General features: G+C 50.6%; 1 protein-coding gene across 7 annotated transcripts in view; it reads right to left on the bottom strand.

Moving 5' to 3' along the window:
- SLC25A19 (solute carrier family 25 member 19) overlaps positions 1–15213 on the bottom strand; it is a 259092-nt gene that overhangs the window by 167867 nt on the left and 76012 nt on the right. For all 7 annotated transcript variants that reach the window (XM_078654515.1, XM_078654519.1, XM_078654513.1 and 4 more), the window contains one exon: positions 10887–11071. In XM_078654515.1, the coding sequence (XP_078510641.1) occupies positions 10887–11018 (132 nt within the window). In that variant the 5' untranslated portion in view covers positions 11019–11071. The remainder of the gene's footprint in view (positions 1–10886; positions 11072–15213) is intronic.

The raw sequence follows: 15213 nt of genomic DNA, 5'->3' as shown, positions 1-15213 counted from the left end.
GAAACCCTTCAAGAGTGCTGACGGGCGTTTCCTCCGAGCCACGGTGCAGGTGGGTCGTATACAGCTCACCCTCGGATGTGTGTATGCGCCCAACCAGTCGCAGGACAAATACCTCCAGACACTCCTGCGGGATCAGTTCCCGTCGAGTGACCCTAACGTGATCCTGGGTGGAGACTTCAATCTTGTCTGGGACCCTGAGCTGGATCGTGCGGGGGCCTCCTTCAATGGCACGGGGGCGATGTCCGCTACCCTTAGAACGCAGCTTACTGACCTGGGACTCGTGGATGTGTGGCGCCACCACAACCCGGGGACCCGGGACTACTCCTTCTATTCACACTCCCATCGGACATACTCCCGAATCGACTATCTCTTCACATCCCTTGAATTGGCCCGAGACTCCTTAGCTGCCGCTATATCCGACATTTCCCTGTCAGACCACGCCCACGTGGAACTTTTGCTGCAGGACCCCCTGGCCCATGCCACTCGTGAGCGCCGATGGGTGCTCCCGCCGAGAGTCCTTCGGGACCCGGAGGACGTCGCCAGCATCCGTGACGCCATAGACTCGTATTTCGCTGTTAATGACACCCCCGACTTGCCCTTTCATACGATCTGGGATGCCTTCAAGGCCACCATTCGGGGTCATATCACCTCCCTGGCGGTGGCGCGGAGGAAGGAGGAGTTCAAGATGGAAACCGACCTGGCTAGCGAGATCAAACAAGCGGAGGCCCGGGACCGGGACTCCCCTTCACGGGCGTCAAAGAGAACTCTCGCCAACCTCAGGGGGCAACTCCGCGCCCTGCGCACCAACAAGGCGGAACACTCCCTACTGGCGCTCAAACAACGCTACTATGAGGGCGGGGACAAAGTTGGCCGCCTACTGGCCGGCAGGCTGCGGGCACGTGCCGCTAGGGCCCACATCGCCAATGTCAAGCGGCTAGACGGCACCTGCGCCACCACTGAGAAAGCCAAGCAGGCCGCATTTGTCGCTTACTACACTTCTTTGTATGCTGAGGAGCCTACCTCCGCGGAGGCACGGGAGGCTGTACTTGCGGATTTCGAGGGGTCTCCACTGTCTCCGGCGTGTGCAGCTACACTAGAGGGCCCTCTGCAGGAGGAGGAAGTCACGGAAGCTGTTAAAGACCTTCCCACTGGGAAGACCCCGGGACCGGATGGCCTGCCGCTGGCCTTCTATCGCCTGTTCCTGACCCAGCTCCGCCCGCACCTGCTGCGGTTATACGGTTCCTTCTCGGACACCACCGGCCCGTCCCCTGACATGGGCCTGGCGGAAATCGCCCTGATCCCCAAGCCTGGGAAGGACCCCACCTTATGTGCCTCCTATCGCCCCATTGCCCTCCTGAACACTGATCTTAAGATCTACACTAAGATCCTGGCCAAACGGCTGGACCCGTACATGCCGGGTTTGGTAAACCCGGATCAGGTGGGTTTTATACGGGATCGTCAGGGGGCCGACAATGTTCGCAGGCTGGCACATTTAGTGGGGAAGGTGCAGCATTGGGATATCCCGGCCTGCCTCCTTTCACTAGACGCGGAAAAGGCCTTCGACCGGGTGGATTGGTCCTTCCTGCGGGCGGTCCTCCGGAAACTAGGCCTAGGTCCTACCATGATTTCTAGGTGCATGGCCCCGTACCTCGGGCCGCAGGCCAGAATTCGGGTCAACGGCCAACTGACATCGCCGCTCTCGATCCACAGGGGCACGAGGCAAGGGTGCCCGCTTTCACCGCTCCTGTTCGCCTTAGCGGTGGAACCCCTGGCGGAGCTGATTAGGCGCACCCCTGACATTCACGGGATCCCCCACGGGGGGCGCTCCAACAAGGTAGCACTGTTCGCGGATGATCTGATCCTTACTCTTACGCGCCCTCGGGATTCTCTCCCAGCGGTGCATAAAGCCCTTACACTGTTTGAACAAGCGTCCGGCCTTAAGGTTAACCACACCAAATCTTGGGCTCTTAACCTTACCATCCCCGAGGAGGAGGTCTCTTTCCTGAAGGGGGTCGCGCCCTACCGTTGGGCGGAAGATCACATTAAATACCTGGGCCTGGACCTCACGCCCCACCTCGACTCGTGGTCCTCGAGGAACTGGGCCTCTTGCCGCAAGGAGGTTCTGGCGGACCTGCGGAAATGGAAGCCCTTGATGATTTCTTGGCTGGGGCGATTAAATGCGGTCAAGATGTCGGTCCTCCCCCGTATTCTATATGTTTTCCAGTGCCTACCCACCCCGATCCCGCTCCACTGCATCAGGAATCTCCAACGTGACCTCACGTCCTTCATATGGGGTGGCAAGCGACCCCGGTTCTCGCAGAAGGTTCTCATGGAACCGAGAGACAGGGGCGGTCTCGCCTGCCCAAATCTCCTCCACTACTACTGGGCGGCGCATCTTCGATTCGTGATAGAATGGGGTGCACGCGAAAGCGACAAGCACTGGTTCCACATGGACCGAGTAGTCACGGGGCGCACCATATGGGATCTCCCTTGGCTGCCGCGTGTGGCGCGCTCCAGAAGTGCATACATGGCGGTCCCGACGAAGACGGTTCTTGACGTGTGGGACAGAGTGGCAGTGCCCAAGGGTCTGACGACGTTCCCCTCCCCACACACCCCCATTGCAGGTAATCCGCACTTCCCTCCTGCTGCCCGGACCCGGGCTTTTGAGAGCTGGACACACGGAGACTGCAGGGTTGTGGGGGACCTCTTTCTTGGGGGGTCGCCTAAATCATGGCCAGACTGCAGGGAAGAATTTAACCTCCCTTTAACCGCCAGCTTACAGTATGCGCAGCTGCGCCATTGGACTTCGGGAGACGACATGTTTCGGGCTGCTACCAGGGCTTACACTCCATTCGAGAAGTTGGCACGCTCCCTAGGGGGACTGAAGCGGCTCATCTCCCAGATCTACAACATCCTGCAACACCCCACCATTCCGCCCGCACACCCCTACCAAAGGCAGTGGCAGTCGGCAACTGGCGCCGATATCACACCTTCTCAATGGGCTAGGCTGTGGACTGACATTCCCAAAACCTATCACAGCATCCCGCAGAGGGAAAATGCATACAAGATGCTTACGCAATGGTACTACACCCCCCTGCGACTCAGCAAAATGTTCCCCACTTCCTCCCCACTGTGCTGGAGGTGTGGCACTGCGACTGGCGACTTCGTACACATCTGGTGGTCGTGCTCTACCCTGGCTGTCTTCTGGAAAGAGGTCCTTAGTCACATCAAGAAGGTGTTGGGTTTCCCCCTCCCTGAGGAGGTTTGCACACTCCTGCTGGGCATTCGACCCCCCACACTTAGGGCCCTCACGCGCAGCGACTGGATCCTCACCCTTCACATGTTAGGCGCTGCCAAACAACTCATTGCTCTGTACTGGAAGCGGGCTGAGGCACCGCCGATAGCTTCCTGGTTCGTGCGCCTCTGGCAGGTCCTGACTATGGAGCTGCTCACGGCGCGGATACAATCGAGGGGGGTGCGCTTCAAGGCGGTGTGGGAACCTCTTGTGCGCCATCTGTGCTCCATCAGCTATGCCCGCCATATGCCTCCCAGACTTCGCGCCCTGCAGTTATTTGAGGACGCCCTCATCCCTGCTGATCCGAGCAGACTAGGCTCTTAGTCGCTTCCCCCGGTGTAGGCTTGCGTCTCCTGTCCCCGACCGGCTACTGCAGTTTCTCCCCCTAGACCCCTCTCCGTCCCGCTACTGCCCACTCCTCTTCCGACCTTTTCTTCTTTCCTACTTGCCTCTCTGGCTTCCGCCCCTCTATGGGGCAGTTTGGGCCCCGTTGGGCCTTTTGAAAATGTGACATCACTGCTCTCCCTCCTATACGCGCCTCCCCCGCACAACGATGCATCGCCAGCGTATGGCCGCCTCTTGCCATCATTGCCCCTAAGCCATGCAGCCGGCCCCCTCCAGGGGTTGTAGGCAGGGCGCTGTGTTAACGCTTCATCCTCCCCTGACTACATGAGTCTACACACTCTTTTTTGCGCGGCCGGCCCCGACATGGGGTTGTAGGCTTATCGCTGTGTTCACAATAAAACAGTTTTGAACAAAAAAAAAAAAGATTATGAGTGTTAAATATATATACATCAAGGTGTATTATTGAATCAGTGGGTGTACGAGTGCCTGTATGGATGATTTAGTGGATGCGTGACTGACTGTATAAGTGAGTGATTATACATGTCTCAGTGAATATATGGGTGAGTGATTCATGTGTGTGAATGGCTGTATCAGTCTGACAGTTGGTGTGTAAGTGACTGCATTGGCTGGTGAGTAGGTATATGAGTGGCTATATGGGTTATTGATTGGTTGTCTGTGTACCTGCATGAGTGTATGAGTGTGTGGGTGTGTGTGATTACCTGCATGGATGAGTGAGTGAGTGGGAGAATCAGGGGCTGTATGGGTTTGTGATTGTGTCTGTGAGGGGCTGTATGGGTGAGGGAATGTGCGTATGGCTGTGTCAGTGAGTGAATGGATGTGTCAGTGGTAAATGGGTGAGTAACTGTATATGTGAAAGGCAGTATGATGGAGTGTTGGAGTATAGAAGTGACTGTATGTGCGAGTGAGTGATTGTGAGAGTGGCAGAATCAGTGAGTGTGTGTTTGTGTTAGTGACTGTATATGTGAGTATGTGTTAGTATCTGTAATAAATGAGCCACTCTTGTGATTTTGGCACCCTATGATGACCCTCACCTCCACCATTTTAATTGAATTTAGTGTGTTCCTTAATGTAGGATGGTCCTGCATTTGCCTGCTTCTCTTCTGTTCTGTAATCTTGCTGTCTTTCAGTGGGAGCTGTTAAGAGCAGAGCGTGTGGGATGTGCATTTGAAGGTGTGCAGTTGTGTAGGAATGTGTCATTGGTGAGAATTAGGAGTTCTTACTATTGGCTTTGACCATTCTGTTTTCGGACTTTACCTTTCTTTCTGACTATTGCCTTTGACATGCTCTCATGTCATCTTGCTTTTCAATTCCATCTTGCTTTGGGCATTTCTGTCCTGCACGGAGCTGCAGAGCTGAAGAGGGAATGTTTTGCTTTCACTTGTTTTCTGCACTCTGTGTGCTAGTAGCAACCGGTTCTTATCAGAGGAATGTACAGGCTCCTTCTCGAAGTCATAGTAAAGGCCTGATCAACCAATGCTGTGTCCTGGGCACGGAGTGGTACTTAATCTGATGGGAAAGGAGGCGAGGCTTGCTAGAAGCTTCGACCAACGTTTTGTGATTATGGCCATTGTGATGTGAGCCAGTGGCTATGATCGTTTGAGGTGTTTTCTTTGTGGTGTGGGAGGTGCACATCCTATTCTGATATCTTGCAGGACGTCCAGTGTATCTTATCTTATATCAGTTATTGCTTGTTTATTAATCAGTATTATAGTTTGCTCAGTTATTGATTCATGCCTTTAGATTATAAGTTTGCTACATATATTTGAATCTAATGCATTTGGTTTCTGAAACAGCCTTTGTTTAGAGTATTATGTAATACACCACCAAACCTTATTCTCAAAGTGATAGTCTTTGCATTTTGTTAAATACAACTCCTTTTCAAAGGGTGCTGTGTGTTTTGTGTTGCAGTCTTGCTGTGCCAGGGGTGGTAAGACATGCTTAAAAGTGTATATTATTCATAAGTGTATAATGATATATTTGCCTCCCAGGTGAGAGTGCAGTGATTGGGTGTGGCTTATTGTTGAGAAGCCACATTCAAAACAGTAACTGTATGAATAAGTAAGGTGGTGTGTGAATAACTGTATAGGTGAGTAAGTGGCAGTGTGATTGACTATGGGTGAGTGAGTAGGTGTGCGAGTAGCTCTATGCGTGACTGACTGTATGAGTAGCTGTATGGGTGTATGAGTGGATAGGTGAATGGCTGTATTAGTGAGTGGGTGTATGAGTGGCAGTATGGGTGAGTGAGGGGATGTGTGTGTAGGCCTATGAATGAGTGAGTGGGTATGTAAGTACTGGCATGGGTGGGTCAATGGTTTCGAGAATGGTAGTGCAAAAGTTGGAGTGGGTGTATGAATGGCTACATGGGAGTGTGAGTGGCCGCGACAGAGATTCTGAGGATGATGTCATCAGTAAGGTCATTAGGGATGTCATTTGAGATGCCATGAGTGATGTCATCCGTGATGTCACTTACCATGTCATGAGTGATGTAATCAGTGAGGTCATAAGCAGTGCATTGGTGGCGCGCGAGTTATAGTTATCTCAGCTAACTACAACTGCTGAAGGGGAGGGGTGTGGCTAGATGCCAATGGAGTAGGACGTGGATCTCCCGCCAGGCGATCCCCCATCAACTAACATCCTGAATGTTTGAGTCCCTGCAAATTAACTGGAGGGGACACGGGCAAGCCCCCAAACTTGGTCCCGGTGTAGTACAGGGCAGAAAGTAGAGTGGTCCATGCTGGACGCACAAGATGGCGGGCCACAGTGAGCTCAGAGAGTGAGAGGTCAGGCATCCTCTGTGCGGAAACAAGGTCTAATAGGCAGTACTAATCTGAAAGGGCGCTAGTCATTCTGGGAATTTGAAGTCTGTGGAGGACTAGGACTGAGCTGTGCGAAGAGGCAGCAGCGGCGAGAGCCCAGAACGCTTCTCACAGGTCCCCACTGAGCCTCTGGAAGCAGCCGCGAGGCTAAATGCCCTAGCAGAGAAACAAGAGGCACAGAGCAGGGGAGGTGACCCCGTCCTGGGCAGGGAGAGTAGAACTTTACTGAGACCCCAGATGGAGACGCAAGCTGTGGATGCAGTACAACCACCCACTGTGTCCTGACTGCACTGCTGCGGATGAGATGCACCGGCATTAGAGCGGATGAGCCGCGCCGAGGCCCCGGGTTAGGACAAAAAGTGGCCTTGCCCGATGTCAGGAATGACAGCCTCCTGGATGGTTTGCGATCGATAAGGTGGTAAGAGCGACATCTCCCGTCCTGGAAGGACAGAAGCACCGGAGTGCGGATCGACTGATTAGGACGGCAGGCCTATGGTGGACAGAACTACAGAGGCCTAAAGGGAGGAGGTCAGGTTCGTACCACATATACGGTCACCCCGGACCGTGGAGGACGAACCCTCTGTGGCGGGACGAGTACTAGCGTCAACGAGTAGCCGGGATTGTTGTGGGCCTGACCACGCTTGGACTGTGAGGCCTGGAGCGGCATGAAGGACTCCAGGGGAAGTCTAAAGGGAAAACACCGGGAGCCCCCGGAGTTCTGAGATAGCGGTCTGACACAAACCTGCGGGATCCCCCTGGATTGAAGTGATGGCCCCACTAGATAACCTGCGGACACGGTGAGATCTGGGGACCCCCATCGAAGGGAAGGTGTTGAAAGGATTACTGAGCCGTATTACTAAGGTATCTAGGAATGTGCCATTCAAACTGATTGACTTGTACATGCTCCATAGAGCATTCCTCACTCCGGAATGGATAAACTGATACTTTATGACAACAGAAGCTAAATGCCCTTGTTGTTTAGAAACAGGTGAAGAGTTCCTTCATATGTTTTGGAGTTGTCTGGACCTGGGTGATTTTTGGAAAATGGTCACAGATACTTTGTCCGAGGTGTGAGGTTTACTTACTACTCACCAAAACACTGTCTCCTCTACTAGTTCCCACATACTACTAAAGTTACTAGTGGTTTTGAAGACGTGGCATTTCTACTGGCTAAGTGAGAAATAGCTCGAAACAGGAAAATGCAAAGGGGAACTAGTGTTGGAAGCTGGAAAAGGGAGGTCCTAAGTTAGTCGGACTATGGGAGAGCGATTAGACTCAAACACCAGACAGGGTCAGGGTTCACCAGAGGCGGCCAGGGCGTGGGGAACACTTGTGGAGGAATTAAAAAAACGTGAACTGCCCCCAACTGACGAGTCCGGGGAACTCCATGATTACATAGATATCACCCTTTGTGATGAATTATTACATTGAGAAGAAACAGCTCGCCCTCATAACTGAGTGCAGAACAGATATTGAAACTTGGGCGATGAGCAAATAGGGTGAACCCATTGTCGCCCACTGAATTGTATGGTGGGTAGATAGCTGGATTACTGCCTTCGTATTGGTAGCAGGCCCAGTCACATCACGCCTGTGGGAGAGGAGGCAGGTGAGGGGAGGGAGGTAAGGGGGAATGTTGGAGAACATTGTAGGTGGAGCGGCCACTGAATACTCAGGACTATAGATACATGTGATGATGCATTCTTGGTCATAATAATGTTATCACATTGGCTGTTTCCTATTACCTCTCAGTAATAGAATGTCATATGTAAGGTTAGAGATCTCCGAACTGTTGACATCGAGTGTATATTTGTTTTCATTGGTATCAGCCACCTGATTGTATGTTACAAAAACAATAATAACTTTGTTGAAAAATAAAAATAACTACATCTGCTGAATTCCTCTGGTTTTGTATGAGTGAAATGTCAGCCTAACCATAATGTCCCTGTAACCTTTGTTTTTTTCAGAGAATTTCTAAGGTAAGTCTGTTCAGTGGTTACGGGCTGTAGAGGTGGCTAAAGGTTCCCAAGTGAATTAACATTACAAACGCAACCTTATTCCTCGCCCCAAATTCTCGGGCCCCACTGCACATATCACCCCAAAACTTTACCAATCTAAAGTACCCTGTGACACTTTTTTGGCAACATTTCATGGAGATTGGTCAAATTACACCATAGAAATATATATATATATATATATATATATACATATAGATATAGATATATCATCTTGACATGATTATGCCCTAAATCTTGCTTTCTGCATCTTCAACTGAGTCTGTGCCTGTGTTTTACCCGGCGTGGTTTAAACTGTGGGAGTGTGTGTGTGTGCGGGAATATAGAATACTTGCACAGTTCAATAAAACGATCACCCAGGGGATATTTCCGAAAGGTAGTTGCATTTAATACAGTTACCCGTTTCGGCAAGAGCGCGAGTTATTCGAAACGGGTAACTGAGTGATCGTTTTATTGAACTGTGCAAGTATCGTATCGAGGTCCGGTGTGCTCTGCCGGCGTGAACAATCCAAATATATATATATTAATTACAGCTACCAAAATGACGAGCACTCCCAGGATGTTTTCACAGGTATTTTATTTCGAGCAAATGAAATCGTTTGCGGTTGTATTTGAATGTGCTTTGTGCTGGGAGTTAAGATGATGAGCACTGAGGAAGGCTAAACGCTGAAATGCATTTGCTCCTTCTTCTGGGGCAAACAGCTCCGAAACGCGCAGGCTGAAAGGAACAATTATGGGTGACACGGAATTCTCATCGTGGCAATAAAGTGTTCGTGCACTTACCTGTCTGTTGAGTGCTCATTCAAGCGGCATGAGCGTTTTTGGTGTAAGTGTGAACACGGCTGCTTCTGGCCGTGGAAGAAGCACCACCCACAGAAGGCAAACGCCGACAGAGTGGGGGCTGTGAAGGCGGGCAATGTCCGGCCTTAACCGGCGCAGCAGGAGCAAAGTACAAATGAGGACTTCGCATCATCTGGGGCGCAATGATGTGCCTGAAATGTAGAGGTCTCGTACAGAACCTCTGAGACGCCTTTTTAATCATTGGTGCACAGCGGAACCCACGAAGGGTAATAACTAAGGCAGAGAGCAACTACAAGTCCCATGATACCTTTTTTTAGCTACGAAACGCGTAGGCTGAAAGGAACAATTACGGGTGAAACGGAATTCTCATCGTGGCAACAAAGTGGTTGTGCACTTACCTGTCTGCTGAGTGCTTATTCAAGCTGCAGGAGCGTTTTTGGTGGAAATGAGAACACGGCTGCTTCTGGCCGTTGAAGAAGCACCACCCACAGAAGGCAAACGCCGACAGAGTGGGGGCTGTTAACGGCGGGCAATGTCCGGCCTTAACCGGCGCAGCAGGAGCAAAGTACAAATGAGGACTTCGCATCATCTGGGGCGCAATGAAGTGCCTGAAATGTAGAGGTCTCGTACAGAACCTCTGAAACGCCTTTTTAATCATTGGTGCACAGCGGAACCCACGAAGGGTAATAACTAAGGCAGAGAGCAACTACAAGTCCCATAATACCTTTTTTTTTAGCTACTACAGCCCGAAACTAATTTACTCGCTACCAAGCGCATTGAACTATGGTTAATCTCTGAAAACTGCCAATTCCGCCGTGCATCAACAAGCCAAAGAAGAAGGAGCTAACAGCTCCGAAACGCGTAGGCTGAAAGCAACAATTACGGGTGAAACGGAATTCTCATCGTGGCAATAAAGTGGTTGTGCACTTACCTGTCTGCTGAGTGCTCATTCAAGCTGCAGGAGCGTTTTTGGTGGAAATTATTATATATATATATATATATATATATATATATATATATATATATATATTCCAAGTTTGTTCCTTCTGTTCTCCCTAGGTAGTTGGATCGTTCACGCCGGCAGAGCACATAGGACCACGATACAATACTTTTCTATGCCTGTTATGTATTTTCTGGCACACGCCAAATCATTGCACACACAGGACCTTTAACTGATCATGTACATTTCGACTTCTAATAGCGACTTTGTTTATAATTAATGATTATTCATTTTTGCCACTTCTGACAGTAAATGTTTAAACGTCCAGCTATATATGTGCATCGATACATATTGTACATCTTAAAGTGTTGCTTTGCTTTATTGTTTTATATCAATAATACTTTGTTTAAAAAATGTATTATATATACACATACACACACATACATATACACATATATATATATTTTTATTTTGTTATTGCTTTTTGGTTAACATAACACAAATACGATACTGACATAGTCAAGTTTGCCATGGCTACCCCGTCATTTGTATGCAATTTCCACAATGGCTTTCTTGGTCAGAAACACATAGGTCCTCGTCTACATTCTACTCACAAAGGACGTACTCATCCCCTGGGCAACACGCTCTCCACTCACCTGGAATCGAATTTTGATGACATCTAGAGGGCTGATCAAAGCCCGTGTGACAAACCCAGAAAGAGAACCAGCAGCAGCCACCTTCACCGCAGAGCGGGCCTGACCTTCTGGCCCTGGGTCATATCCAACCATTGCTGAACTCTAGACTTCCCAAGGTGCTCCTAACCAATGAAACTGCAAGGAAGCTGGTGGAGGAAGCAGAGGGACATGGCTGAAGAGAGCAGTTGAGTATTCAGAAAAGTGAGACTCGCTGGGCTGCTAGCATGTCTCTTTATTTCAGGTAGATTTTATTCTCAGCAATAATCGCTCTAAAAAATGAACATGTACAGGGCTACAGTACCAGTATCGCAATGCATCCCTATGTGGCCTGCTATGAAAGAACCTGAACGCATACAGAGAAGGGCAAATGTATTTACTGCAAACCCCGAGCAAACATTGCACATACAAAATATAACAAAAAGATTCATGGAGAAAAATATTAAATCAAAAACTGAAGAACGACCGCAAACTATAAAGAAGTTGTGTACACAGATCGTGGGAAAAGATTTTCATTGTGTGTGTATAAATAATCGTACCTCTGAGGGAGAGTCTGCCTTGTGCCATCACTTGCTTCCCAACATACCTAATTTATAGGCTGGCAACCCCAAGAGCCGACCATGCCCTCTTGTGCACCGGATATTCCTTAATACACTGTCAAATACTTTGCTCCTTCCCAACCTTCCAACCCTACTGTCTGCGCTTCTACATCTATTCAAGGTATTGTAGCCTGAATTATTTATTTTTGCTGCTTGGGAGATCAGAAGCTAAACCATGCCTTAATTGTGGTGTGTACAATGAGGACGTTCCTAATCATTCAAACAGCACCATTTAGCTTTTTAATCTGAGTTTTTCCCTTATCGGATGCCGCGACCCATTATCCTCCAGAAAAATGCATATTAACAAGCATTTGCAATGCAATAGGTCTCGCATTATGAAAGTTTGAGCTATTGGTCCTGTAAATGACAATATTTTTATTTATGTGTTGGTTTTGAAAATAGCTAAATTAATAGCCTTGTCATTTACAAAGCCAATAGTTACAACTTTCGCAAATGTGACACCTATAGCATTTGTAATGCAACATGGTTTGTATTTACAAGATTTAGATGTATTGATATTACAAATAACGAAGGTTTTTAATTTTTTTAAATAATTAATACTTAAATAAAAGGGATTGTAATTTATAATGGCAATAACTTACATTTTTGTAAGTAACTTTTTGTGAAGATTATGTTTAGTGTATTTTATTGTGATGAAAATCAAAGAACAGAAGTGAAATTTTAACAATTTTTTGTGACATTTGTAATAATGCTTGAAACATTGAGAGAACATATTTGACCCAGTTGTTGAATTGTTGCACAGATTGATGCTGTGATGGTGCGGAGTGATGTTGTGGTGGCGACGAGTGATGTTGTGGTGGCGACGAGTGATGTTGTGGTGGCGACGAGTGATGTTGTGGTGGCGACGAGTGATGTTGTGGTGGCGACGAGTGATGTTGTGGTGGCGACGAGTGATGTTGTGGTGGCGACGAGTGATGTTGTGGTGGCGACGAGTGATGTTGTGGTGGCGACGAGTGATGTTGTGGTGGCGACGAGTGATGTTGTGGTGGCGACGAGTGATGTTGTGGTGGCGACGAGTGATGTTGTGGTGGCGACGAGTGATGTTGTGGTGGCGACGAGTGATGTTGTGGTGGCGACGAGTGATGTTGTGGTGGCGACGAGTGATGTTGTGGTGGCGACGAGTGATGTTGTGGTGGCGACGAGTGATGTTGTGGTGGCGACGAGTGAAGTTGTGGTGGCGAAGAGTGATGTTGTGGTGGCGACGAGTGATGTTGTGGTGGCGACGAGTGATGTTGTGGTGGCGACGAGTGATGTTGTGGTGGCGACGAGTGATGTTGTGGTGGCGACGAGTGATGTTGTGGTGGCGACGAGTGATGTTGTGGTGGCGACGAGTGATGTTGTGGTGGCGACGAGTGATGTTGTGGTGGCGACGAGTGATGTTGTGGTGGCGACGAGTGATGTTGTGGTGGCGACGAGTGATGTTGTGGTGGCGACGAGTGATGTTGTGGTGGCGACGAGTGATGTTGTGGTGGCGACGAGTGATGTTGTGGTGGCGACGAGTGATGTTGTGGTGGCGACGAGTGATGTTGTGGTGGCGACGAGTGATGTTGTGGTGGCGACGAGTGATGTTGTGGTGGCGACGAGTGATGTTGTGGTGGCGACGAGTGATGTTGTGGTGGCGACGAGTGATGTTGTGGTGGCGACGAGTGATGTTGTGGTGGCGACGAGTGATGTTGTGGTGGCGACGAGTGATGTTGTGGTGGCGACGAGTGATGTTGTGGTGGCGACGAGTGATGTTGTGGTGGCGACGAGTGATGTTGTGGTGGCGACGAGTGATGTTGTGGTGGCGACGAGTGATGTTGTGGTGGCGACGAGTGATGTTGTGGTGGCGACGAGTGATGTTGTGGTGGCGACGAGTGATGTTGTGGTGGCGACGAGTGATGTTGTGGTGGCGACGAGTGATGTTGTGGTGGCGACGAGTGATGTTGTGGTGGCGACGAGTGATGTTGTGGTGGCGACGAGTGATGTTGTGGTGGCGACGAGTGATGTTGTGGTGGCGACGAGTGATGTTGTGGTGGCGACGAGTGATGTTGTGGTGGCGACGAGTGATGTTGTGGTGGCGACGAGTGATGTTGTGGTGGCGACGAGTGATGTTGTGGTGGCGACGAGTGATGTTGTGGTGGCGACGAGTGATGTTGTGGTGGCGACGAGTGATGTTGTGGTGGCGACGAGTGATGTTGTGGTGGCGACGAGTGATGTTGTGGTGGCGACGAGTGATGTTGTGGTGGCGACGAGTGATGTTGTGGTGGCGACGAGTGATGTTGTGGTGGCGACGAGTGATGTTGTGGTGGCGACGAGTGATGTTGTGGTGGCGACGAGTGATGTTGTGGTGGCGACGAGTGATGTTGTGGTGGCGACGAGTGATGTTGTGGTGGCGACGAGTGATGTTGTGGTGGCGACGAGTGATGTTGTGGTGGCGACGAGTGATGTTGTGGTGGCGACGAGTGATGTTGTGGTGGCGACGAGTGATGTTGTGGTGGCGACGAGTGATGTTGTGGTGGCGACGAGTGATGTTGTGGTGGCGACGAGTGATGTTGTGGTGGCGACGAGTGATGTTGTGGTGGCGACGAGTGATGTTGTGGTGGCGACGAGTGATGTTGTGGTGGCGACGAGTGATGCTGTGGTGGCGACGAGTGATGCTGTGGTGGCGACGAGTGATGCTGTGGTGGCGACGAGTGATGCTGTGGTGGCGACGAGTGATGCTGTGGTGGCGACGAGTGATGCTGTGGTGGCGACGAGTGATGCTGTGGTGGTGTTCAGTGATGCTGTGGTAGCGCATAGTGATGTTGTGGTGCCCCTGAGTGATGCTGTGGTGGCCGTGAGTGATGCTGTGGAGGCCGTGAGTGATGCTGTGGAGGCCGTGAGTGATGCTGTGGAGGCCGTGAGTGATGCTGTGGAGGCCGTGAGTGATGCTGTGGAGGCCGTGAGTGATGCTGTGGAGGCCGTGAGTGATGCTGTGGAGGCCGTGAGTGATGCTGTGGAGGCCGTGAGTGATGCTGTGGAGGCCGTGAGTGATGCTGTGGAGGCCGTGAGTGATGCTGTGGAGGCCGTGAGTGATGCTGTGGTGGTGCTGAGTGGTGCTGTGGTGGTGCTGTGGTGGTGCTGGGTGGTGCTGGGTGGTGCTGTGGTGGTGCTGGGTGGTGCTGGGTGGTGCTGTGGTGGTGCTGGGTGGTGCTGTGGTGGTGCTGTGGTGGTGCTGTGGTGGTGCTGTGGTGGTGCTGAGTGGTGGTGCTGAGTGGTGCTGTGGGGGTGCTGAGTGATAATGTGGTGGTGCTGAGTGATAATGTGGTGGTGCTGAGTGATAATGTGGTGGTGCTGAGTGATAATGTGGTGGTGCTGAGTGATAATGTGGTGGTGCTGAGTGATAATGTGGTGGTGCTGAGTGATAATGTGGTGGTGCTGAGTGATAATGTGGTGGTGCTGAGTGATAATGTGGTGGTGCTGAGTGGTGCTGAGTGATGCTGTGGTGGTGCTGAGTGGTGCTGTGGTGGTGGTGAGTGATGCTGTGGTGGTGGTGAGTGATGCTGTGGTGGTGGTGAGTGATGCTGTGGTGGTGGTGAGTGATGCTGTGGTGGTGGTGAGTGATGCTGTGGTGGTGGTGAGTGATGCTGTGGTGGTGGTGAGTGATGCTGTGGTGGTGGTGCTGAGTGGTGATGTGGTGGTACTGTGGT

The sequence above is a fragment of the Lissotriton helveticus genome, chromosome 7, assembly GCF_964261635.1.
Source record: "Lissotriton helveticus chromosome 7, aLisHel1.1, whole genome shotgun sequence".
NCBI classification, from domain to species: domain Eukaryota; kingdom Metazoa; phylum Chordata; class Amphibia; order Caudata; family Salamandridae; genus Lissotriton; species Lissotriton helveticus.
The sequence above is the reverse complement of the archived record's forward strand: the minus strand, read 5'-3'. Positions and strand labels throughout refer to the sequence as shown.